Source organism: Chrysemys picta, chromosome 1, assembly GCF_011386835.1.
Source record: "Chrysemys picta bellii isolate R12L10 chromosome 1, ASM1138683v2, whole genome shotgun sequence".
Taxonomy (NCBI): domain Eukaryota; kingdom Metazoa; phylum Chordata; order Testudines; family Emydidae; genus Chrysemys; species Chrysemys picta.
In genome coordinates, this window is record NC_088791.1 from 218,529,953 (window position 1) to 218,555,865 (window position 25,913).

General features: G+C 39.7%; 1 protein-coding gene across 2 annotated transcripts in view; it reads left to right on the top strand.

Moving 5' to 3' along the window:
- The window catches only part of CTPS2 (CTP synthase 2), a 139,770-nt gene that overhangs the window by 25,223 nt on the left and 88,634 nt on the right, over nucleotides 1–25,913 (top strand). Inside the window, exons 5-9 of one of the 2 annotated variants that reach the window (XM_065580281.1) lie at nucleotides 4,024–4,140; nucleotides 5,072–5,155; nucleotides 10,907–10,987; nucleotides 15,642–15,793; nucleotides 18,685–18,817. In XM_065580281.1, coding sequence (XP_065436353.1) covers nucleotides 4,024–4,140; nucleotides 5,072–5,155; nucleotides 10,907–10,987; nucleotides 15,642–15,793; nucleotides 18,685–18,817 — 567 coding nt within the window. The remainder of the gene's footprint in view (nucleotides 1–4,023; nucleotides 4,141–5,071; nucleotides 5,156–10,906; nucleotides 10,988–15,641; nucleotides 15,794–18,684; nucleotides 18,818–25,913) is intronic. The other variant, XM_065580275.1, reaches the window with a different exon arrangement.

Sequence of the window (25,913 nt, forward strand, 5' to 3'; positions counted from 1 at the left end):
GATACCTGAAAACTGCTATCATGTCCCCTCTCAGTCTTCTCTTTTCCAAACTAAACAAACCCAATTCTTTCAGCCTTCCTTCATAGGTCATGTTCTCAAGACCTTTAATCATTCTTGTTGCTCTTCTTTGGACCCTTTCCAATTTCTCCACATCTTTTTTAAAGTGCGGCGCCCAGAACTGAACACAATACTCCAGCTGAGGCCTAACCAGAGCAGAGTAGAGCGGAAGAATGACTTCTCGTGTCTTGCTCACAACACACCTGTTAATACATCCCAGAATCATGTTTGCTTTTTTTGCAACAGCATCACACTGTTGACTCATATTTAGCTTGTGGTCCACTATAACCCCTAGATCCTTTTCTGCCGTACTCCTACCTAGACAGTCTTTTCCCATTCTGTATGTGTGAAATTGATTTTTTCTTCCTAAGTGGAGCACTTTGCATTTGTCTTTGTTAAACTTCATCCTGTTTAACTCAGACCATTTCTCCAATTTGTCCAGGTCATTTTGAATTATGACCCTGTCCTCCAAAGTAGTTGCAATCCCTCCCAGTTTGGTATCATCCGCAAACTTAATTAGCGTACTTTCTATGCCAATATCTAAGTCGTTGATGAAGATATTGAACAGAGCCGGTCCCAAAACAGACCCCTGCGGTACCCCACTCGTTACGCCTTTCCAGCAGGATTGGGAACCATTAATAACAACTCTCTGAGTACGGTTATCCAGCCAGTTATGCACCCACCTTATAGTAGCCCCATCTAAATTGTATTTGCCTAGTTTATCGATAAGAATATCATGCGAGACCGTATCAAATGCCTTACTAAAGTCTAGGTATACCACATCCACCGCTTCACCCTTATCCACAAGGCTCGTTATCCTATCAAAGAAAGCTATTAGATTGGTTTGACATGATTTGTTCTTCACAAATCCATGCTGGCTGTTCCCTATCACCTTACCACCTTCCAAGTGTTTGCAGATGATTTCCTTAATTACTTGCTCCATTATCTTCCCTGGCACAGAAGTTAAACTAACTGGTCTGTAGTTTCCTGGGTTGTTTTTATTTCCCTTTTTATAGATGGGCACTATATTTGCCCTTTTCCAGTCTTCTGGAATCTCTCCCGTCTCCCATGACTTTCCAAAGATAATAGCTAGAGGCTCAGATACCTCCTCTATTAGCTCCTTGAGTATTCTAGGATGCATTTCATCAGGCCCGGGTGACTTGCAGGCATCTAACTTTTCTAAGTGATTTTTAACGTGTTCTTTTTTTATTTTATCCGCTAAACCTACCCCCTTCCCATTAGTATTCACTATGTTAGGCATTCCTTCAGACTTCTCGGTGAAGACCGAAACAAAGAAGTCATTAAGCATCTCTGCCATGTCCAAGTTTCCTGTTACTGTTTCTCCCTCTTCACTAAGCAGTGGGCCTACCCTGTCTTTGGTCTTCCTCTTGCTTCTAATGTATTGATAAAAAGTCTTCTTGTTTCCTTTTATTCCCGTAGCTAGTTTGAGCTCCTTTTGTGCCTTTGCCTTTCTAATCTTGCCCCTGCATTCCTGTGTTGTTTGCCTATATTCATCCTTTGTAATCTGTCCTAGTTTCCATTTTTTATATGACTCCTTTTTATTTTTTAGATCGTGCAAGATCTCGTGGTTAAGCCAAGGTGGTCTTTTGCCACATTTTCTATCTTTCCTAACCAGCGGAATAGCTTGCTTTTGGGCCCTTAATAGTGTCCCTTTGAAAAACTGCCAACTCTCCTCAGTTGTTTTTCCCCTCAGTCTTGATTCCCATGGGACCTTACCTATCAGCTCTCTGAGCTTCCCAAAATCTGCCTTCCTGAAATCCATTGTCTCTATTTTGCTGTTCTCCCTTCTACCCTTCCTTAGAATTGCAAACTCTATGATTTCATGATCACTTTCACCCAGGCTGCCTTCTACTTTCACATTCTCAACGAGTTCCTCCCTATTTGTTAAAATCAAGTCTAGAACAGCTTCCCCCCTAGTAGCTTTTTCAACCTTCTGAAATAAAAAGTTGTCTCCAATGCAGTCCAAGAATTTGTTGGATAGTCTGTGCCCCGCTGTGTTATTTTCCCAACATATATCCGGATAGTTGAAGTCCCCCATCACCACCAAATCTTGGGCTTTGGATGATTTTGTTAGTTGCTTGAAAAAAGCCTCATCCACCTCTTCCACCTGGTTAGGTGGCCTGTAGTAGACTCCTAGCATGACATCACCCTTGTTTTTTACCCCTTTTAGCCTAACCCAGAGACTCTCAACACTTCCGTCTCCTATGTCCATCTCTACCTCAGTCCAAGTGTGTACATTTTTAATATATAAGGCAACACCTCCTCCCTTTTTCCCCTGTCTATCCTTCCTGAGCAAGCTGTACCCATCCACACCAACATTCCAATCATGTGTATTATCCCACTAAGTTTCAGTGATGCCAACAATGTCATAGTTGTATTTATTTATTAGCACTTCCAGTTCTTCCTGCTTGTTCCCCATACTTCTCGCATTTGTATATAGGCATCTAAGATACTGGTTTGATCTTTTCTCCCAGTTTTGTCCTGACTCTCCTTTCTCTCTGCCAATATAGCCCACACTCCCTCTCGTTTCCGACCCATCTCCCCGGTCTCCATGTTCCCCACTTACCTGTGGGCTTTGCTCACCTGTCCCCGTCGAACCTAGTTTAAAGCCCTCCTCACTAGGTTAGCCAGTCTGTGTCCGAATAGGGTCTTTCCTCTCCTCGAAAGGTGAACGCCATCTCTGCCTAGCAGTCCTTCCTCGAATAGCATCCCGTGGTCTAGGAAGCCAAAGCCCTCCTGGCGACACCATCTTCGCAGCCAGGCATTCACCTCCATGATGCATCTGTCATGGGCATTTAATGGGCTTTAAGGCCAGAAAGGACTATTATTATCATCTAGTCTGAACTCCAGCATAACGCAGGCCATAGACACTTATTTACTTCTGTACCAAGCTCATAGTTTCTTTTTGAACTATAGCATATCTTTTAGAAAGACAATCCAGCCTTGATTTTAGCCTAAGGTTTCGGCTTGATCAGAAAGTTTCCACTATATTTATGAAGTGTAAAATATGGATCCAACATTTCCTTTAAGCTTAGAAAGAGCAATAAACAGAAAAAGTGCACAGGAACTTCCTTACATTAGATAGGGGTGAGGCTGTCAGTGATTATTTTCTCAAAGTCAGGAGATTTTCTGTAGAGACCAAGACATACTCAAATACGGTTTCAAGGCTTTCAGGTTACAAATATAATTTATCAATTGCAAATTGTTGCAGTAAGTAGGTTTATTATATATATGTCAAATACAGTAAAGTCTGTGTGTGTGTGTGTGGTTTTTTTAAATTTTATTTGAACAAAAATATGCAATGATTCCAGAGACCACAAGAGGGCACATCAGACCACATTCTGAGATAATTTTGCTTTTAAGGATCTTGTTGGAAGACTGTTTAAGCAGCTCCAATCTTTCTATCATAGCTATTGCTGAATACATTTTTTTATAAATTTAATTTATTCCTTACATCTATCTTGTTCTGGCATAACATGTTTCTAATTATTTCTGCTTTTACCAGGATGCCAAACTGGTGATGTGCAGTTTATCCTAAAAACTAAAAACATTTTCATTCTCATTTACCAAATTGCAGTTTACTGTATTGATAACTTGTTCCCTACTATTTGATTCAAGAATGCAGGTGTCTCCAAGATACTGAAAATTGTATATAAAGCATATAGTTTTCAGTGATAACAGACTTATTCTTGTGGGAAACTGTGCCCTCAGCATTGAACGTGAATAAAATCAGCATTGAAAATGAGTAAAGTTTTCCACATGAAGTGGCATATGTAATGATACAAGATGTGCCACCAGAACCATACTTCATTCATTCTCCCTCTTACAACATGCACAACTGAGATGAGCAGTTGAAATTTTCAAGGCTGACACAGAGTAGAAATTTATTTATTTATTTATTTTTAATTGTCAGAGCAGTAGTAAATTCTGGGCCTTCTTTTTCAGCTAGGTGGAACTATTGGAGACATTGAAGGAATGCCATTTGTTGAGGCATTCAGACAGTTCCAGTTTAAGGCAAAAAGAGAAAACTTCTGCAATATCCACGTTAGCCTTGTACCACAGGTAAATTAGTAAGATAATATATTTTAATTTTCAGTTAAGTTTTGCCATGTACTGCATTCTATATAATTTTTTCAGGAGTTGTAGTGGAGGGAGTCAGTGTTTTAAAGCTTAAAGAGACAATGGGTAAAATCCTTGCTCCTCTGAAGCCAGTGGGAGTTTTGCCATTGATTTTACTGGAGCCAGGTTTTTACCCAGTATTCTTTAATAGTCTCCCTTTTAGTATTCCAGGTAATGTGAGTGAAGACTAATAATACTAACTCATCTGTAAGGCTACATCTGCTTTATAATGCTGAAAATTTTGTGTTCTATCTAACCATAACTTTTACACCAAAAAATAGATTAAAAGGATTTTTTTTAAGTTGTAAATATTCATAGGCAAGTTTTTGGAAGGTAGACGTGGAGTACTGACGATACCACCATATTTTCCAGAATTTCTTTTGGATTATCTATATAGATAAAAAAGAGCATATTCTGCCCTGATTTATATTAACCCATTTACAATTAATTTCAATGGCAGTTGAATGTGTATATTTGAGGACAGAGTTGTGTACTAAATTCCAATCAGTTCCACTTGTGGAAAGTCATTGAAGGCGTGGCACTGTTTTGTAGCATTTCCGAGCTACTACAGAAAGTCCAATTTTGGACATTTCTCCTCCTCAGTTCTGAGCCCTATACTCTCTATATACTGATCTAAAAGAGACAGTTGGCCTGAATTAGTGCTGTTTGGCTAGAAATTCCACTGGGTTTCTAATGCATGCAATAATACAGTGTTACTATTCTCCATTCTAACATATTGTGCTTTGCTATGATGTATACTTTTTTCTCCTTGTCAATATCCTTACTTTTACTGACATTTCTTTGTTTTTTAACTATAATTGTCCTGATACTAGAACTGAGTTACTGTTTCAGCCTTTAAAATATATGTTTCCAGCCTAATGCTACTGGAGAACAGAAAACAAAACCTACACAGAACAGTGTTCGAGCGCTGAGAGGCCTAGGTTTGTCTCCAGATCTGGTGAGTTCTTAGGGTTATGATAAAATCTGTGTTTATAGGTCATCTAGATATATTGGTACATGTAAATAATTCAAAGCATAAGGCTCCAGTTCTTTCTACTCTGAAAGGGAATCTGTCTTAGGCCAAGTCTCCACTAGAAAATTAAGTTGGTTTAACTTCGCGCAGGGGTATGAAAAGCCCACATCTCTGAGTGGTGTATTTAAGCTGACCTAACGCATGGTATAGACAGTGCTATGTCAATGGAAGAATTCTTCTGTTGACCTAGCTACCACCTATCGGGGAGGTGGATTACCTATGCCAATGACAGAATACTTCCGTTGTCAGAAGTAGGGTCTACTTTGAAGTGGTACAGCAGTGCAGCTGCAGTGGTGCAGCTGTGCTGCTGTAATATTTCAAGTGTAGACAAGCCCTTATGAGGGAGGGGAAGGAAGCAACTTGGACCATACCAGTGTACTAAAAACCAAAGAAATTAAACTACAAAAGTGTACTGAATGTCAATATACTTTTATCCCTTAAATATCATGGGATTCTAGCTATGCTCTTCCCATTAAAGAGTCTTATAGCAAAATCTCTATACATGGCTTTAAAAATCTAGAGTTAAGGTTGGATCTATTCTGAGAGGAATGTGAGGCTGTATCATCAGTTTTACTAATGAATTCAGAAAAATAATCCATCATTTGAAAATATGTATCCAATTAAAATATGGATGTTCAGACAAACAATTTAACTATAAAATGTGTGAATGAATGTGCAAAGGTGTCGGATTATTTCCTCAGCCTGGCCACCTGTATCACAGATGAAGCATGGGATGGAAAACAGGCTACAAAGAGCCACTGTATCCCTCCCCATGCAGGAGATGCCAGCACACTAACTAGCAAAGATATGCTTGTTTTCCAAATAAAATATGCTGCACTGCGTAGAAGCCTGTCATGGAGTACTTTGTCTTTGGAGCAGAGGGGAGACAGATTGCAATGATCTGAGCCAGAATCTGCTTCCTGGTCTGCTCTAGTAGCAGCCCTTTGCTTGGGGCTTTGGGCAAACCATAATATAGTTCTAAGGGCTCAGCTCTGCAAGGTGCTGGGCATTCCCTTAATGTCCTGAGCTCCCTCCCTCCACTGACTCTGTTGGGAGTTGAAGCTGTTTAGCACTTCACAGGAGTGTGTAGTATCTTGCAGTATCAAGCCCCTAGTAAGATATACAACTCTGCTGTTTGGTATAATTATGTTGTTATACAATGACAATGTACACAAGTAAATATTATGTTCTGCCTTTCTTTTGTAAATGTTCTTTTTCCTGAACCTTTCCAAGAGATATAACTTCTTAGTCCATATGTTCTTTTGGTTAAATGCTACTGCTTCAGCCATAAAATACATCCTCGTATTCCGAATACCAATTAAGTGTAATTTGGTAGAACAAAGTTATTGAATTTTGTTCCTATCACAGGTAAATCAATAATCTCACTAATGAACACTGCAAAATTAATTAATCTGCCAGCACTTTGAAAGCCTGGCTCTTCGTGCCTTTTCCAGACAGAACTCCCATGGAGTGTTCCGGCTATCAACATTGTACTTGTGGCAGACTTGCTAAACTTTGCCAATTTTCTTTTCTAAAATCCAATAAATAAAAATGCACTTTCCGATTACCTTAATTTCTACAAATTAGAAGCCTCCTATCCAGCAGTGAGTGCCTCATAAAAGAAATTAATATCTTTTTTATAACTCATTAAACTAAATATGTTTTGGTGGTTCATTATAAAAATGTTAATATTTGTATGTGTGGGGGAATCAGTTGTCCATACTAACTATAACAAATTTTAAAATTATATCTCATATATCACCTGAATGGTTTAAATGTGGTAAGACTGAATACTGTTTGTTAAAAAAAAATTAAAATACTGTCTATTTTCTGAAACAAAGGAAGAAATGTAAGATGCAAAAAAACAAAAACAAACCAACCCCAAAGAAAACACACACTGGCAAATTCCAAAACTTAAGAGTAATCTTTAAAAACAACAGTTGAGTCTAAGTCACAGTGAATTCACCTCTACGTATAATAAACAAACACATTAGTGTTATCAAGAATAAAAAAATAACTGTATAATTATCACCCAGCAACCCTAATGCTTACTCAAAATAAATACTGTTCTGTCATTAGGAAACTCGAAAAATAAACAGTATGATACAGTTTTGAAAAGGAAACAATTCTCTGTGTACACTTTAATGGTCCATATCAATAAGCCTGTAATGCAAGGCTACCTACTTAATTTTATCATACATTAATAACATCACATAATTTTCATATTAAACTACATACACATTACTATCAAGAAAAAAGCAATTATAGGCACTGTACCAGTTTTTTTTTACTGTTAATGGATAAATATATTAACCAATATTTCCCATTTTAAAATATCTATTAAAAAAAAATATTTAGCTACTGAAATCAAGATAATAAAAATACACGAGTCAAATGTATAAATAAAAAAAGTCAAACAATCCATAGGTAAGATTTATTACCTTAGCTACTCATTTCTTTGCTTTATTTCAGTTTTCACTATTAAAAAAAAACCAACAGTGCCTATATTTTCACTGTAGGCTGTCTTAACATCCATTAGAATTCAGTTATCAAAATCCCTTCATCATAACTGCAACATTATCAGTTTTGTAAAGGACATGAGAGGTAACCACACTGTTGTGACTTAGTAACCTTAACTGGTTTTTGACGCAAAGTTTTCACTCGTACCCAATAATTTAAGATTTAGGGCCTAAATTTCAAACTCTGTGGCATGCAATTAACTTCAGACACAAAATGGGCACCTGATTTCTGGAGACAGTTAAAGTAATTGCCTGTGCCTTATTTTGAAAATTAGACTTTTAAAAACTATTGATTTTTGAGTGTGGAATGAAAGGAAAACAGATTAATGTAGTCACTTTCCCATATCCTGAGTTTAGGCTTAAGAACAATAATTTTCCTACTATCTGTAGCTGTTGACCACTCAAACAGAGGGAGTAGTCGTCTTCTTCTAAGCTAAAGAGCTTTGAAAAATGTCTGTCTGCATGCACAATGTCTATACATCCAAGGGACTCTCTCATGACATCTTGAAAAATTATATCTTGTCTGGTTGCCAATGCTGCCCCCTTGAATTATATAATTCCTACTGTGCACCTGTATTTTATTGTTTTGGAAATATAAACCAGACGTTGTTACTATAGTTTTTTTTATTTCCTGCTATTGCTGATGCATTTAACTTTTATGACTCCATTAGCAATAATTTTACCGCAGCATGCAGAGAACCCTTAACTCCTGGTGTCACCCACTTGGAAGCTGAGTGTTAAGAATTATAGACTTCTCTGTAATGTCTTGAACACACATTGTCATGGCTGATAAAGCCTTTCTCCAAGACAGTAGTCCATTTTTAAGTGTAACTGGATATTCACCCACATTTAGATAAAGGGAATTTAAAAATTACTTGCATAATTCTTCTTTAATGATTAGAACTTGCACTAGTTCTTTTTTTATGTCTGGCATTACATTTTTCCATACTGGAGTACCTATTTTGAGGGTAGGGGAAATAAAATTCAGTTGGTATGTATTCTTTTACTTAGCAAAGTGATCAAGGAATAAGAGCAAGTTTACTGAACAAAAAAGCTTTTAAAAATATAATCAGCACTTGCACACAAACAAATCAGAAACAGGCGGGAAAGGCATTCTGTGTTTTTATAGTGGCTGACATCATGGGGACTAGGGCTCCTATGTGCTATGGTAACATAAATAATAATTGAGAAATGAATCGCTTAGCATCTGTCCTGGAAAAAAAAAATCCTCGTTGGTAAAAATTGCAAATATTTCCACAAATTCCCAAATGTCCTGCTTTCAGCACAAAGGATTCACAGATATAAATACATCAGAAAAAGGGAATTGGAAAGTTAGAAAAGAAAAGAAACTCCTCTCTTTGGTCTATCGATCTTCTCTTCCAGGGACTCAGATCAGCTTCCAGGTCCACTGGGCAGCAGTCAGGTGAATTACAAACAAACCAAAATGTACTGTTAAGGTACTTGAAAGATAAAGAAAGTATGTAAATAAACAAAGGATAACTGAAAAAAACACAATAAACTTGGTGATAATGTATCACACTTTTGACTCTCCTTATTCTTTGCTCTTTGGTGTGTTACTTAAACGGTATCTGAAGATTAAATGAGTAAAGCATGAAAGAATAAAGAGTAGGGTCAGGAAAAAGTGGGGAATTGAGGAGGAGGGGAGAGAGGTAGCGTTGCAAGCAGAGGAAGCAATGGAAATATAAAAAGTAGAAAACAGGAAAGTAGGTGAATAAAGGTATAGATATGTTGGTGGAGATCTGATGTAGCTATCTCTTGTTAAATGGTATTATGATGGGTTGGATCACAGAAACCCCCTTGGGAACTGCCAATTGATGTGCCAAGACTACTTCTGCCCGTGCTTTCCTGCCCTGGCAGCTTAGGACTTCAGAGCCCTGCCTGGTTTGAGCCAGACCCGCTAGCCTGCTGCAAACCCAGACCCAGGGTCTGAACCATGTCCCCTAACAGCTGTAGGCTTAACTGAAAGCAACTTACAGAAGTGTCCCTGTCTTTAACACCCAGATGTCCAACTCCCAATGGGGTCCAAACCCCAAATAAATCCATTTTACTCTGTATAAAGCTTGTACAGGGTAAACTCATAAATTGTTTGCCCTCTATAACACTGATAGAGAGATATGCACAGCTGTTTGCCCCCCTCCCCCAGGTATTAATACATATTCTGGGTTAATTAAGAAGTAAAAAATGATTTTATTAAATACAGAAAGTAGGATTTAAGTGGTCCCAAGTAGTAATAGACAGAACAAAGTGAATTACCAAGTGAAATAAAATAAAACATGCAAATCTAAGCCTAATACAGTCATACAACTGAGTACAGATAAAATCTCACCCTGAGAGATGTTTCAGTAAGTCTCTTTCACAGACTGGACACCTTTCTAGTCTGGGCACAGTCCTTTCCCCTGGTACAGCCCTTGTTCCAGCTCAGGTGGTAGCTAGGGGATTCCTCATGATGGCTGCCCCTTTTGTTCTGTTCCACCCATTTATATATCTTTTGCATAAGGTGGGAATCCTTTGTCCCTCTCTGGGTTCCCATCCCCTCCTTCTCCATGGAAAAGCACCAGGTTAAAGATGGATTTCAGTTCAGGTGACATGATCACATGTCACTATAAGCCTTCATTACTCACTTGCCAGCACACAGGTATACAGGAAGACTTGCAAGTAAAACAGAGCCATCTACAGACAATTGTCATCAAGATGGGAGTCATCAAGATTCCAAACCACCATTAATGGCCCACACTTTGCATAATTACAATAGGCCCTCAGAGTTATATTTCATATTTCTAGTTTCAGATACAAGAGTGATACATTTATACAAATAGGATGATCACACTCAGTAGATTATAAGCTTTGTAATGATACCTTACAAGAGACCTTTTGCATGAAGCATATTACAGTTACGTTATATTTAAACTCATTAGCATATTTTCATAAAATATAAAGAGTGCAACGTCACAGGTATTTATGTGACTTATGATATATTGTAGAACTCCCAGGAAAAAATTATTTGTCCAGGCTGTTGTTTCTTGAGAGGTCAATCTTTTCCATGATTAATGTTGAGGAGCTTTCATTTACTTAGTTTTTTTCTATCGTGTTTTTCCACACTTCTTATTTATGTTTTATATATGATGTATTTTGACAGATAGTCTGCAGAAGTACAAAGCCTATAGAAATGGCTGTGAAGGAAAAGATTTCCATGTTTTGCCATGTGGAACCTGAACAGGTTTGTAGTTTGACTTCATCTCTCTTTTTCTCAAAGTATACAATTCTGATTTTTCTAGTTTTATACAGCTTAAATATCTGAATGTATTTCTGTTTTTAATCTCCAAGAAATACTTGTTTCAATAATACACCGATTTTTAAATTGCAAGTAATTATATGATGAAATATAAAATAGACAATATATAAAATATAAACTACTCAAAGTTACTGGATATTGTTTACATGTTAATTTTGATATGTCAAATAGCCTTTAATAATTTGGTCACACTTACTACAAAGGATCCAATTATAGATTGTTTATAAAGGGTTAAGAATTAATAGATTTTTGAATACATGTTTAATCAGTTGTTATAAATTGTTAGAACAATACTTCAGAAGGTTGCTTGAAACCATGGTTTATAATAATCTATAACAGGTTTTACCGATGCATCTATAACCATGTGTAGCATCCTCTTTATGTCTCTAATGTACATATAAAATTTACATCAGTTATTAATCCTCTGTAAACTTTTTATAACAGCACCATTAACAGTGACTAAATTGTCAATGGCTCTTCAATACACCAAAATGAACATGCAAATACTATCCAATATTAAAGCTTTTACATGTTAACAAGCATAATAGATTCATATATGGCTCATGTAGACACCACAATTCTTTTGAGTGTGTCAGTGTGGCTCACATTGTAGGTGCGCATGCACTTGATGCATATGAGACTGGAGTTTGTTTGAATAGCCGTGTTGGTCGGAGCCATGCATGCGCCCAGTGCTGCCTCATGAGAGCATAAGGGCCAGTGTGGCCACAACCCTCCCTCAGTTCCTGGTTACCACTCATGGCCCACACTTCTGCTCCAGAAGGGAGGGAGTCAGACGAGGCCCATTACTAGACGCCTTGATTCTTCGATGGCCTTGAGGACCTCTATATGCCTTTCTGCCGATTCCTCTGATTCCCAGGGGAATATTCAAGATTAGATGTGACAAGGCTGCGATCATCCCGATAGCCTCTTACTGGATGAGACAGTTCTGGTGTCAGATCTATTGTAGATGTCCAAAGTGGCCTCTGTTCCAGCTCCTAACCTGCCTAAACATATCATCTTAGAACCAAGGTCAGATACTGCACCCAGACTCTCAGTCATAGCACCTGATAGCTTGGTGGTCGGCTGGTTGAGCACTGCTTGCAGAGACTGCTCCCTATGATTCAAGAAATTCTCAGACAGAGCTGGAAACTTTCCACCATGAAGACTTACGTCCCGAAATGGAAAAGATTTTCTGTGTGGGAAGCCCAAAACAATATGGACCCAATTGAGGACCTGGCACTGAAGTTCCTCAACTATATGTTGCTCCTGAAGCATGCAGCACAAGCATTTTACACTCTCAGGTTTCACCTTGCAGCAATATTGGTGTGCCATAATCTGGTACAGTCATACTCTAACTTCTCATATCTGACGGTATTGAAATTCCTCCAGGGCCTCCTTGATACTTAAGCTCTGATTAGACAGCAACGACTATGTGGGACCTCAGCATTATCCGCCTAAAAACTCATGGAGCCTCCTTTTAAAACACTGTTGGATTGCTCATTACACCACCTACCATCAAGATGGTGTCTCTGGTGGCCATCCCTTAGTGCAGAGGGTCAGTGAGTTCTAAGCCCTCATAGCTGGACTGCCTTTCACATCCTGCCATAGTGATAAAGTGGTGTTGAGATCACACCCCAATTTCATCCCTAAAGGAGTCTTAGAATTTCACCTGAACCAGTCAGTCACCTTACCAGTCTTCTTCTCAAAGCCGCATTCGACTCTGGGAGAAAAGAAGCTGTATACTAGGATGTATCCAGAGCTTTGCTCAGTGACCTTAACAGGATCAAGCCTTTCAGGCTGAATCCAAACCTCTGGACATTTCTGGCCCATCAAAAGGACAAGCCATCTTGTCACAGAGACTCTCTAAGTCAGTGGTTCCCAAACTGGGGTTCGTGAAATGTTGTAGGGGGTTCTTGGGAAAAAATTCCCTAATGGCGGACAGAGCTGTCTCTAGGGAGAATGGGACCAGAAGCCCGGAGCCCCTGGACTTCCAAGAGCTAAGCAGATCAAAGCAAGCATCTCTATCACACTGAGGAGATTTAAACTTCAAGACTCCTGATAAGAAATGGAAAGGGAGGTGGATATTTTTTGCTGTTTTTAAAATTAAATAGGCAGCTAGTATTGTTTTTAAAATTATTATGAAGAAGAAGTTTAAGCTTTGTTTTAACATACATTGTTTGCCTGGACTGCTCAAGACCTGAATGCTTGTGTAGAAGGAACACTTTGAGTTGGCTTCTTAAATACCTTCATTCTGTTTCACATCTGACACTCCTTGATGAAACACAGGAGCCTTGTCTTATAACAGGCTTATTCAGAGCGATACAAGCTACGAAAGTTTGATCTTGGAAGAGTGTTGCCGTTTTCATAATGTAATAAAAATACTGTAATGATAAATAATAATTAATAATAAATAGTATGTAATAAGCATGTCATAAAAAATTTATATTTCCAAGATCACTACTTTTATAATTTATACTCAGGTAAAGGAGAAAATTCCTGGAAATATTCATTTTTAGGAGGGGTTTCGCGAGACTTGACATTTTAGTGAAAGGGGTCACAGGTTGTTAAAGTTTGGGAGCCACTGCTCTAAGTGGATAACAAAGTTCATTTCCGCCTGCTATCAGATGGTTGATGAGTCTCTCTCTCCCAACTTCAAGAAGCACTCCACTTGGGCAAAGGCAGCAAGTGTCCAGCGCCTGTTTCAGTCTCTCAGATCTGTCAGGCTGCAGCCTGAAGCAACCCACTGACTTTTGTTTAAATATTATATCCTTGACAGGGCTGCCAGATCCCAACTTTGGGAGAGGAATGCTTCAATTACTGTTTGACTGATACAACAAGGAGTCTGGTGGCACCTTAAAGACTAACAGATTTATTTGGGCATAAGCTTTCGTGGGTAAAAACCTCACTTCTTCACTACATGAGTCACTCTATGCATCTGAAGAAGTGAGGTTTTTACCCACGAAAGCTTATGCCCAAATAAATCTGTTAGTCTTTAAGGTGCCACCAGACTCCTTGTTGTTTTTGTAGATACAGACTAACACGGCTCCCCCCTGATGTTTGACTGATGCAGCTGAAACTTCTCACTCCTACTGTCCAGAGAGGTCACTGCTTGCCAGTCATCTACAGCGGGCTCCACGCTGACACATAGTCACAGGAGAAAGAATGGTTATTTACCCAACAGTAACAGTGGTTCTTTGAGATGCCTTCAATGTGGATGCCACGACCTGCCCTCCATCCCTTCTTTTTGGAGTCCCTGGCTAATACAAACTTTGAATTGTGAGGGAACTGAGGGAGGGTTGCAGTTGCCCCAACCTTTGGGTCGTTGTATGGGTGCACAAGAAAGCACAGAGTGCAGGCACAGCCCTGATGGACACAGCTAGTCAAAAAACTCCACTATCCCATGCATGAGACACATGCCCACCTAAAGTGAGATCTACACTGACTTGAAGAACCACAGTTACTGTGGGGTAAGTAGCCATTCCTTATCAAGTAGATCTCCATACATGACATCAAGAAAGGACATATAAATTCATACTCAGGACTTCAGATTCCACAATTTCCTGCAGGCTAAATGTAGTGAGCTTAATTAGTGACAGTGGGTTCACACTTTATATTGAGGGTACATTTATAAATATATTTTTGAATTGGAAAGTCTTCCATTTGATTGCATAATATAGTGTGGTTAAGAAAACCCTCCATTATTGGAAACACCATTAACTCTTTAGGCCCCCAGTAGAAAGCTTTTCTTTGCAAATAGGAAGCAGGCTCCATTCATGTTCTTTCTTCCGGTAATAAAATATACTGCAATGTTTGTTTGTTAAAAAGGAAAACCAACTTATCTCTGTGACTTTTTGTGGGGCCTCACATATAAACAGATCTTAGTATTAATATTTTAAAACACACTAGATATGTTTACATCCGGAACGCACAAATGCATCCAGATTCTGCAAATACACGTGAGTAGCAACATTGACCTCAATGGCGCTACTCACATGTATGTTCATAGGACTGAGGCCAGTGTCACAGTGAAGCATTTTCTTCAGTGCCTAGCACAGTCCTGGTTCATGCCTAGGCCTCCTAGGTGTTATGGTAATACAAATAATTAATAATAATGATATATAGCTTGTCCACTACTCTGGTGGGTTAAAGAAGGGAAACGTTGAGGGAATCCTCATCTTTATACTTTAAATAGCTTTTCTTTACAGATAAGTGATTGAGAGGGACATTAAACATTGATTATGTTGTTTTATCTAATTTTAGTATATGGGCAAAGTATATGTATTGAATTACATTTGTTCTGTAGGTATGAATCTCCTTAGCTTTTATATTTCGTATGCAAGTACACCTCTACCCCGATATAATGCGACCCGATATAACACGAATTCTGATATAACGCGGTAAAGCAGCGCTCCGGGGTGGAGGGGCGGGGCTGCGCACTCTGGCGGTTCAAAGCAAGTTCGATATAACGCGGTTTCACCTATAACGTAAGTTTTTTTTGGCTTCCAAGGACAGCGTTATATCGGGGTACAGGTGTATTTAGAAGACCAATTTTTGTACATAATCACAATTTATTTACTAGGTGATATTTATCCATGATGTTTCTTCCACTTACCGAGTGCCAGTCCTGTTGGAAGAACAAGGCATTATTACATATTTTAAACAGAGATTAAACCTACCTATTGATGACCAACCAAGTGATCTTCTTTTCAAATGGAAGAAAATGGCAGACAGGTATTGTAACTCCTATTATGTTTTCTCAAAGTTTTTAAATCATTATGAATATAAGACTCTGGGTCAGGTCCTCAGTTGGCATAAAGTGTTATAGTTCCACTGTAGTCAGTGTAACGACACTGACTTATGCCTGCGGAGGCTCTGTCCTTCTGTGTTTAAAAATGTGTATGTTTTTTTAAAATGGGGTATTTTATGATCTTATTTTTAGAAAAGAAACATTTGTTAGAATTAGAGCTGTCAAGCAATTAAAAAATTAATCATGATTAATTGCACTGTTAATAATAGAATACCATTTATTTAAATATTTTGGATGCTTTCTACATTTTCAAATATATTGATTTCAATTACAACACAGAATACAAAGTATACAGTGCTCACTTTATATTTATATTTGATTACAAGTATTTGCATTGTAAAAAAACAAAAGAAATAGTATTTTTCAGTTCACCTAATACAAGTACTGTAGTGCAATCTCTTTATCATGAAAGTTGAACTTACAAATGTAGAATCATGTAAAAAAACCTGCATTCAAAAATAAAACAATGTAAAACTTTGCATGTTCTGCAAGTACAATCAGTCCTACTTCTTGTTCAGCCAATCGCTCAGATAAACAAGTTTGTTTACATTTGCAGGAGATAATGCTGCCTGCTTCTTATTTACAATGTCACCTGAAAGTGAGAACGGGCTTTCTCATGGCACTGCTGTAGCTGGCTTTGCAAGATATTTATATGCCAGATGCGCTAAAGATTCATATATCCCTTCATGCTTCAACCACCATTCAGGGGACATGCATCCATGCTGATGATGGGTTCTGCTCGATAACAATACAAAGCAATGAGGACTGACGCATGTTCCTTTTCATCATCTGAGTCAGATGCCACCAGCAGAAGGTTGATTTTCTTTTTTGGTGGTTCAGGTTCTGTAGTTTCCGCATCAGAGTGTTGCTCTTCTAAGACTTCTGACAGCATGCTCCACACCTCATCCCTCTCAGATTTTGGAAGGCACTTCAGATTCTTAAACCTTGAGTCGAGTGCTGTACCTTCTTTGCGTGTCCTCTGGAATGGTGGCGGAAGCATGAAGGGGCATACGAATGTTTAGCATATCTGGCACGTAAATACCTTGCAATGCTGGCTACAAAAGTGCCGTGCAAATGCCCGTTCTCACTTTCAGGTGACATTGTAAATAAGAAGAGGGCAGCATTATCTCCTGTAAATGTAAACAAACTTGTTTGTCTTAATGATTGGCTGAACAAGAAGTAGGACTGAGTGGATTTGTAGGTTCTAAAGTTTTGCATTGTTTTGTTTTTGAGTGCAGTTATGTAACAAAAAAAAAAATCTACATTTGTAAGTTGCACTTTTACGACAAAGAGATTGCACTACTTTATTAGGTGAATTGAAAAATACTATTTCTTTGATCATTTTTACAGTTCTGATATTTGTAATAAAAAATAATATACACTTTGATTTCAATTACAATACAGAATACAATATATATTACTCCTGATGACATTCTGCACCAAAAAATTTAAAATTCTGCGCCCAATATTTTAAAATTCTGCAAAATTCTGCAAATTTTATTTATCAAATAAATGTGGAGGCGCCAGCATGGCACTGGGGAGCACAGGTCACTGGCTGCACAGAGGTGGGAGATCACTGTGCAGCTCCCCCGTCCCGGAACTCAGACTCAGTGGTGAGTCTGCACCCAACCCTGATACAGTGCAAGGACCGGGCCTGCCCCAGAGACGCCTCAGAGCCCTGCCCCTCCGTGCCAGGTGCACCAGGTGTGGGAAGGCAGGCTCAGCAAAACAGGATCCAAGCGTGGAGAGGCTTAGTGTGGGGGGGGATCCAGGTGTGGGTTGGGAGGCTCTGCGTGGGGCAATCTGAGTGCAGGTGGCTCAGTGGGGGATCCGGGTGCGAGGGTGGGATCTGGATGCACAGGGACTTGTTGGTGGGTTCTGGGTGCAATGGTAATGGGACTCTGCAGCGGGATCCCGGTGAAGGTGGTTGGGGCTCAGCTGGGGGGGGGGGGGGGGGGGTCTGAGTGTGGGTGGGGATAGAGCTCAGCAGGGGGGTCTGGGCGGGGCTTGGTAGGTGGGGATCTGGATGCAGGTTGCTCATTGGGGTGGTCCAGGTGCAAGGGAAGTGGGGTTCGTCGGGGGGCTTCTGGGTGCAGAGGGGATGAGGCTCGGCAGGAGCTTCGAGTATGAGGGGGTCTGGATGCATGGGGGTTGTACGGATGGGGGAGCAGCTCCCTGCACAACGATCCCTCCCCCTGCAGCTGAGGAACGATGGGTGCAGGAAGTGCTGGGAGTGGGGGGTGGGGTGGGACTTTGCAGAGCTTCCTATAGCCGGGGGAGAAATCTGGGAGTGGGTCTGACCCAGCCCCGGTTGCCATGCAGGGGAAGAGGAAGTCCCGTCCTCCCCAGGACTAGTAGCTGAGCCCAGTGCAGGGTAGGAGCCACCTGCCACGTCTTCCCCAGTCCCGCTCCTACCCCACAGTGATTTACCTCTCTGCCGGCTACCCTGGGCACTCAAAACATACTGCTGGGAAGGGTCGCATGACCGCTTTTGTGGCTTCCCTGTCAGACAGTTATTTTTCTGCAAGAAAACAAAGAAATCTGCAGGGGACATAAATTCTGCACATGCGCAGTGGCGCATAATTCCCCCAGGAGTAAGATATGAAAATGTAGAAAAACATTCAAAATATTTAATAAATTTCAATTGTTATTCTATTGTTTCACTGTGTGATAAAAACTGTGATTAATCTTGATTAATTTTTTTAATCACAATTATTTTTTTTAAGTTAATCACATGAGTTAATTGCGATTAATCAACAGCCTTCGTTAGAATGCATAATATGAGCATAATAATTAGAAACCTTGCTTTTGTCAGATATGAAAGGTTGCAGAAGATGTGCTCCATAGCTCTGGTTGGCAAGTATACGAAACTAAGTGACTGCTACGCATCTGTTTTCAAGGCCTTGGAACATTCAGCTTTGGCAATTAATCACAAACTGAATTTAATGGTGAGGATCAATCTCTCTCAGTTTCAGGAATTTTTTAACATGTAATGGTTAGCTTCCATCGCTTAGGCAAATGTAATATTAAAGTGTACCTTAATTGGGACTTATATATACAGGTGTACACAAAATGACTGGATATGTTTTTTTAAGGAGTATGAGAGATTTCATTTTTATTTTATTTTAGACTAAATATATCTGAAAGGGACACTGCAATAAAGGCCCCTAATTGGATTTGTTTTACAAACAAGGACATTCATCTGCAAGTGCTTACTACCAAAGGAGGTGCTTGTTGATTTTAATAAGACTACATGCAGCATCAAGCATTACCCTTTGTAGTAACCGTTTGCAGTATGGAGCTCAAAATTGGAAAAATATTATACTCTTTGAAAAAAATTCAAAATGACGTTGGCAGATTGGAGAATTAGCCTGAAACCAACAAGATGAAATTCAATAAAGACAAATGCAAAGTACTACATTTTAGAAAGGAAAAATGAAATGCACAAGTAAAAAATGGGGATAACTACAGCTGAAAAGGATCTGGGGGTTACAGTGGATCACAAATTGAATATGAGCCAACAATGTGATGTAGCTGCAAAAAAGGCTAATACTGACAGGAATTTCATATGTAAGACACGGGAGGTAATTGTCCTGCTCTACTGGTGAGGCCTCAGCTGGAGTAATACTTCCATTTCTGGGCATCATACTTTAAGAAAGATGTAGACATATTGGAAAGAGTCCAGAGGAGAGCAACAAAAATGATCAAAGGTTTTGAAAAACCTGACCTATGAGGAAAGGTTAAAAAAACTCAGAACATTTAGTTTTGAGAAAAGATGACTGAGGTGGGACCTGATAACAGGCTTCAAATATGTTCAGAGTTGTTATAAAGAGGAAGAGGATCGGTTGTTCTTTGAGTGTTTGCTCATGTCCATTCCATGTTAGGTGTGTGCTCACCATATGCACTGTTGCTGGAGTTATTTCTCTCAGTGGTATCCATTGGGCTGGCTCTAGTGCCCCCTGGAGCCATGCATTTATAAGAGGTGCCGGCAGCCCCAGAGCCTCTCAGTTCCTTCTTACCATGCATGATGGTTGCTGGAACATCTCTTGCTTCGGAAAGGCGTTCTTCTCTATGGTTCTTACTCTGTTTTATAGTTTGTTAGTCTTAAGTATAGTTATAGTGTATATATTGTAAATAGTGAAAGGTAGATAGAACCCCATCTCCATATCTTCACCCACGGGGCTGGGCGTGCCTTGGTCCCGGTGCTTCAACCTTGTGCCTCCTGTGGCAAGCCTATGCCCATGAGCGACCCGCACTTCAGTTGTCTGAAGTGTTTGGGAGAATCTCATGTGAGAGACCAGTGTCAAATTTGTCAGGACTTTAAATCCCAGTGTGGGTGGTTGGACTAGATGACCTCTCGAAGTCCCTCCCAGCTCTACATTTCTATAATGCTATGATAAATAGAACTTGAATTTCTGTTTAACATTTAGGGCAAGATTCTGATACCCTTACTCACATTGAGTAATACCTTTCTCCATGAGTAATCCCATTTATATCAATAGGATTATACATGGAGCAAGGTGCTACTCAGTGTGAATTTATCAGAATTTGGCCCTTTTTTTTTACATACTTTAAAGGAAGTGGTCAATTTAAGGAACATTTCAGAAACTAACTTGTTCTTACTTTTTAAACTGGGAGGTTGCAGTAATCTTCAAAGTGTGATACCAACTGTTTTTATAGTGAAACTTTCTGCTTCTGTTGCCAAGTTTCACCTCTAGAGATAGCAACGTCTGGCTTGGGAAGGTGGTGTGGAGGAGTATGTTAATATTAGTTTATGAATACAGATGAAATTTTAACAGCTTGTGATTTAGCAAAACACTATGAATCTGAGTTTGCAGAGAAAAATATAGTATCAGAAATGACACAGTGCTGTAGTACATGGTCTCTAAGTGACTTTAGATAAATTGGTGAGAACAGGCAATCCTGAGCTAGATTGCACCTGATTTTTGTGTGTCTGGGAGGGTGCAAAGAGTATTTTTCTCCCTCTTGAATCACAGTCCCTGTGCCCTCTCTAGTGCTGTCAGGAGCGTAAGCTCTTCCAGAGGAGGTGGAGAGAGGATGAGGCACAGGCATGTTTCCATCACTCCTCACTGGCCCCTGGAGCAGGCCAAATGTTCTTCTTAAAGTTAAGCACATGCTTCTTAAAGTTAAGTACTGTCCTGAATAGAGCCATAGTCTAGCTTCAGATGTATAATGGTGAAAGCAAGAGTTTTGAGTTTGCTCAGCAACTACTATAAATTAACTGCTTCACATTGAAATTATAACACTGAAATAATGTTTTAGCTGAAATGTATTGAATACTTATTCATTTATTAATGACCGTCTTTTATAGCTTGGTAAATATAAAGTGAAAAATCAGAGGCCTTTTACACACCCCTGAGCGACAGAAGTTATACCGCAGTAAGTGCTAGTGTAGACATAGTCTTAGTCTGCGTATAACAAAAGAGACTTTTATTAAAAGGGAAAGGGAACCAAGCATTAGTTTGGGAAAATTTCACAACCACATTCAAAAGCATGTGACCATAATGGACCCTGACCCCACAGCACATTCTGCTTCAGTTTCCCACCTTGCAGTGGGAAAATCTGACGAACGAATGTCCCTTTAACAGATCACTCCCCTCTTCCTCCGCTGCATCCCACTCACAGTTGGCTGTCCTTGTCAGCGAAGACCCAGAGTTCAGAGGGGTTCACCTCTGACTCCAGAAAGGGGGTGGGCCATCAAGCAATGACTCTGCGGTCACTGTGCGCCTCTGCAGCTGGCTGTTTGCCGCTGCCTCTGCTGCTTTTCTCTTGCTGCCATTGGTCATGTGTTGCCACTATTGGACAGTCATTCCTACTTCTGCCATCCCATGTTATGAGGTTCTACCTCTTAACCCAGCTCTTTAGCCTCTGCACTTTCCCTATACCAGGTCTAAGACCTAGCCCCTAGACCTGCTTAACAGTGAGTCTGCTGTGGTAATCACTGAACCAAAACAGGTTTCAGAGTGGTAGCCATGTTAGTATGTATCAGCAGAAACAACAAGGAATCCTTGTGGCACCTTAGAGACTAACAAATGTATTTGGGCATAAGCTTTCGTGGGCTAAAACCCACTTCATCAGATGCATGGAGTGAAAAATACAGTAAGCAGTGTATATATATATATATATATATATATATTACAGCACATGAAAAGATAGGAGTTGCTTTACCAAGTGGAGGGTCAGTGCTAACGAGGCCAATTCAATTAAGGAGGAAGTGGCCTATTCTCAACAGTTGACAAGAAGGGGTGAATATCAACAGAGGGAAAATTACTTTTGTAGTGCTAATGAGGCCAATGCAATCAAGGTGGACGTCGCTCATTCCCAACAGTTGACAAGAAGGTATGAGTATCAACAGAGGGAAAATTACTTTTGGTAGTGACCCATCCACTCCCAGTCTTTATTCAGGCCTAATTTGGTGGTGTCCAGTTTGCAAATTAATTCCAGTTCTGCAGTTTCTCGTTGAAGTCTGTTTTTGAAGTTTTTTTGTTGAAGAATTGCCACTTTTAATTCTGTTATTGAGTGTCCAGGGAGATTTTGCATAGAGACTGTCCGGTTTGGCCAATGTACATGGCAGAGGGGCATTGCTGGCACATGATGGCATATATCACATTGGTAGATGTGCAGGTGAACGAGCCCCTGATGGTGTGGCTGATGTGGTTGTACCTTGAATAGGTATGTGGACAGATTTGTCAACGGGGTTTGTTGAAGGGATTGGTTCTTGGGTTAGTGTTTTTGTTGTGTGGTGTGTAGTTGCTGGTGAGTATTTGCTTCAGGTTGGGGGGCTGTCTAAGTGAGGACTGGCCTGTCTCCCAAGGTCTGTGAGAGTGAGGGAATGACTCTCAACTGAGTCTAATTAGTTCTGTCCTTAAACACTGGAGTAGGGAAGGTCAAATGGTTTCTAGAACTCTTTAGATAGAGTCCAAATCCTTTCTCTTCTTCACTGGGATTTGGCACCCCTACCCCCTACTTAGTGAGTGAGGTTCAGTTTAGGGTGACCCCTCAATCAGGGCAGGCTAAGCACAGTTCTGCTGTCCTTTACTCATACAGTAAGGACAGCAACATTTCATTACCATTATTGTGGCTGAGAGAGGTGCTCATCTACTATAGTTATGGGTTAAATAGAAATACATAGCTGGATAGATAGAACTTGCCTATATTGTTATTGTCCCTAGACAATTTGTTCTTAGAATTTAATATCTGTATATTGACTATTGCAGATGTAAAATCCTTTTTTTAAAAACTTTGGTGAATTTTTTCTTCAACAAACCAAATTTTGGAAGAAAAACGGCTTGTGCATCAGCAGTACCCAGTTTACAGATATTAAATTCACCCCTCTAATTAAAAAAAAAAAGTATATCTATAGGGGCCTAATCTTTGTAATGAACCACATGCCAATGCTCATTTGAGAACACAGCTGTTTTTGAGCTGCAGAATTACGAAATAGCATCCCAAACAGGTAAACATTTTTTGCACTTCCTATTTAAATGACCACAAATTGATTTTCTTGGAAATTTGCACTTTGTTGGAAGCCTGATAAGTGACATGTCTGTCAGGTGCAAATTGAACAGCAGAGCTAAACATTTGGAGTAAAGCAGGATCATAATAGTGGTGCTTAAAGCAGGATGATAATAGTGGTGCTAGAAGATTTTATCTAATCTCATCCATCTATCTTCTGATGTGACATCATCACCATGATATTAAAGCATCTTTCCAATAGTAAATAACACTAGTAGATTTCACTATATAACAACCTCCACCTCTTAAAATAAGTCTGCATTCCGCATTGAGTTCTCCATTTCAGGTAGATCCTTCCACTCTTTTCAGGAAGAATTCCCCCTCTCACCAGGTTCCATAGATTCTAAGGGACCACTGTGATCATCTAGTCTGACCTCCTGTATAAAACAGGCCCTAGGACTTCCCTGAATTAGTTCCTGTTTAAACGAGAGCATCTCTTAGAAAAACATCCAATCTTGATTTTAAAATTGCCTGTGATGGAGAATCCATCACAACCCTTGGCAAATTATTTCAATGGCTAATTACCCTCCTATTAAAAATGTGCACCTTATTTCCTGTCTGAATTTGTCTAGCTTCAGATTCCAGCCATTGGATCTTATTCTAATCTTGTCTGCTAGTTGACGAGCCCTCTGTCAAATTTCTGTTCTTCATGTAGGTACTTAAACTGTTATCAAGTCACCCAGAGGCGATCCCGGCAATTACAGGCCGGTAAACCTAACTTTAGTACCAGGTAAACTGGTTGAAACTATAGTAAAGAACAGAGTTATCAGACACATAGATGAATATGATTTGTTGGGGAAGAGTCAACATGGTTTTTGTAAAGGGAAATCATTTCTTACCAACCTACTAGAATTCTTTGAGGGGGTCAACAAGCATGTGGACAAAGGGGATCCAGTGGATATAGTATACTTAGATTTTCAGAAAGCCTTTGACAAGGTCCCTCACCAAAGGCTCTTAAGCAAAGTAAGCTGTCATGGGCTAAGAGGGAAGGTCCTCCCATGGATCTGTAACTGGTTAAAAGATAGGAAACATAGGGTAGGAATAAATGGTCAGTTTTCAGAATGGAGAGAGGTAAATAGTGGTGTCCCCCAGGGGGTCTGTACTGGGACCAGTCCTATTCAACATATTCATAAATGATCTGGAAAAAGGGGTAAGTAGTGAGGTGGCAAAATTTGCAGATGATACAAAACTACTCAAGATAGTTAAGTCCCAGGCAGACTTCAAAGAGTTATAAAGGGATCTCACAAAACTGGGTGATTGGACAACAAAATGGCAGATGAAATTCAATGTTGATAAATGCAAAGTAATGCACATTGGAAAACATAATCTCAACTATACATATAAAATGATGGGGTCTAAATTAGGTTACCACTCAAGAAAGCGATCTTGGAGTCATTGTGGATAATTCTCTGAAAACATCCACTCAATATGCAGTGGCAGTCAAAAAAGTGAACAGAATGTTGGGAATCATTAGGAAAGGGATAGATAAGACAGAAAATGTCATATTGCCTGTGTATAAATCCATGGTACACCCACATCTTGAATACTGTGTGCAGATGTGGTCATTCCATCTCAAAAAAAGATATATTGGAATTGGAAAACATACAGAAAAGGGCAACAAAAATGATTAGGGGTATGGAACAGCTTTTATATGAGGAGAGTTTAATAAGACTGGGACTTTTCAGCTTGGAAAAGAGGCCACTAAGGGTGGATATGATAGAGGTCTATAAAATCATGACTGGTGTGGAGAAAGTAAATAAGGAAATGTTATTTACTCCTTCTCATAACACAAGCACTAGGGGTCACCACAAGAAATTAATCAGCAGCAGGTTTAAAAAGGAAGTATTTCTTCACACAACACATAGTCAACCTGTGGAACTCTTTGTCAGAGGATGTTGTGAAGGCTAAAAGTATAACAGGGTTCAAAAAAGAACTGGATAAATTCATGGAGGATAGGTCCATCGATGGCTATTAACCAGGATGGGCAGGGATGGTGTCCCTACCCTCTGTAATTGCCAGAGCTGGGAATGGGCGACAGGGGACGGATCACTTGATAATTATCTGGTCCATTCCCTCTGGGGCACCTGGCATTGGCCATTGTCAGAAGACAGGATACTGAACTAAGTGGACCTTTGGTCTGACTCAGTATGGCAGTTCTAATGTTCTTAATCTTCTCCTTGTTAAGGTAAATAAATTGAGCTCCTTAAGTCTATCACTATAAGGCACATCCCCGCCTTCCCAGAACATTGTCCACCTTTCTCCTCACAACAGGCAGGACACCACTCTTAAATACTGATAATAACAATGCCCAGTTCTTTTCATCAGTAGATCTCAGAGTGCTTGACAAAGAAGGTCAACATCATCACCCCCATTTTACAGACAGGGAAACCAAGGCACAGAGAGGTGAAATCACCCTAGGTCACCCAGCAGACTAATAGTAGAGCCAGGAATAGAACCTATGTTTTCTGAGCCCCAGTCCAGTGCTCTGTCCAATAGGCTATGCTGACA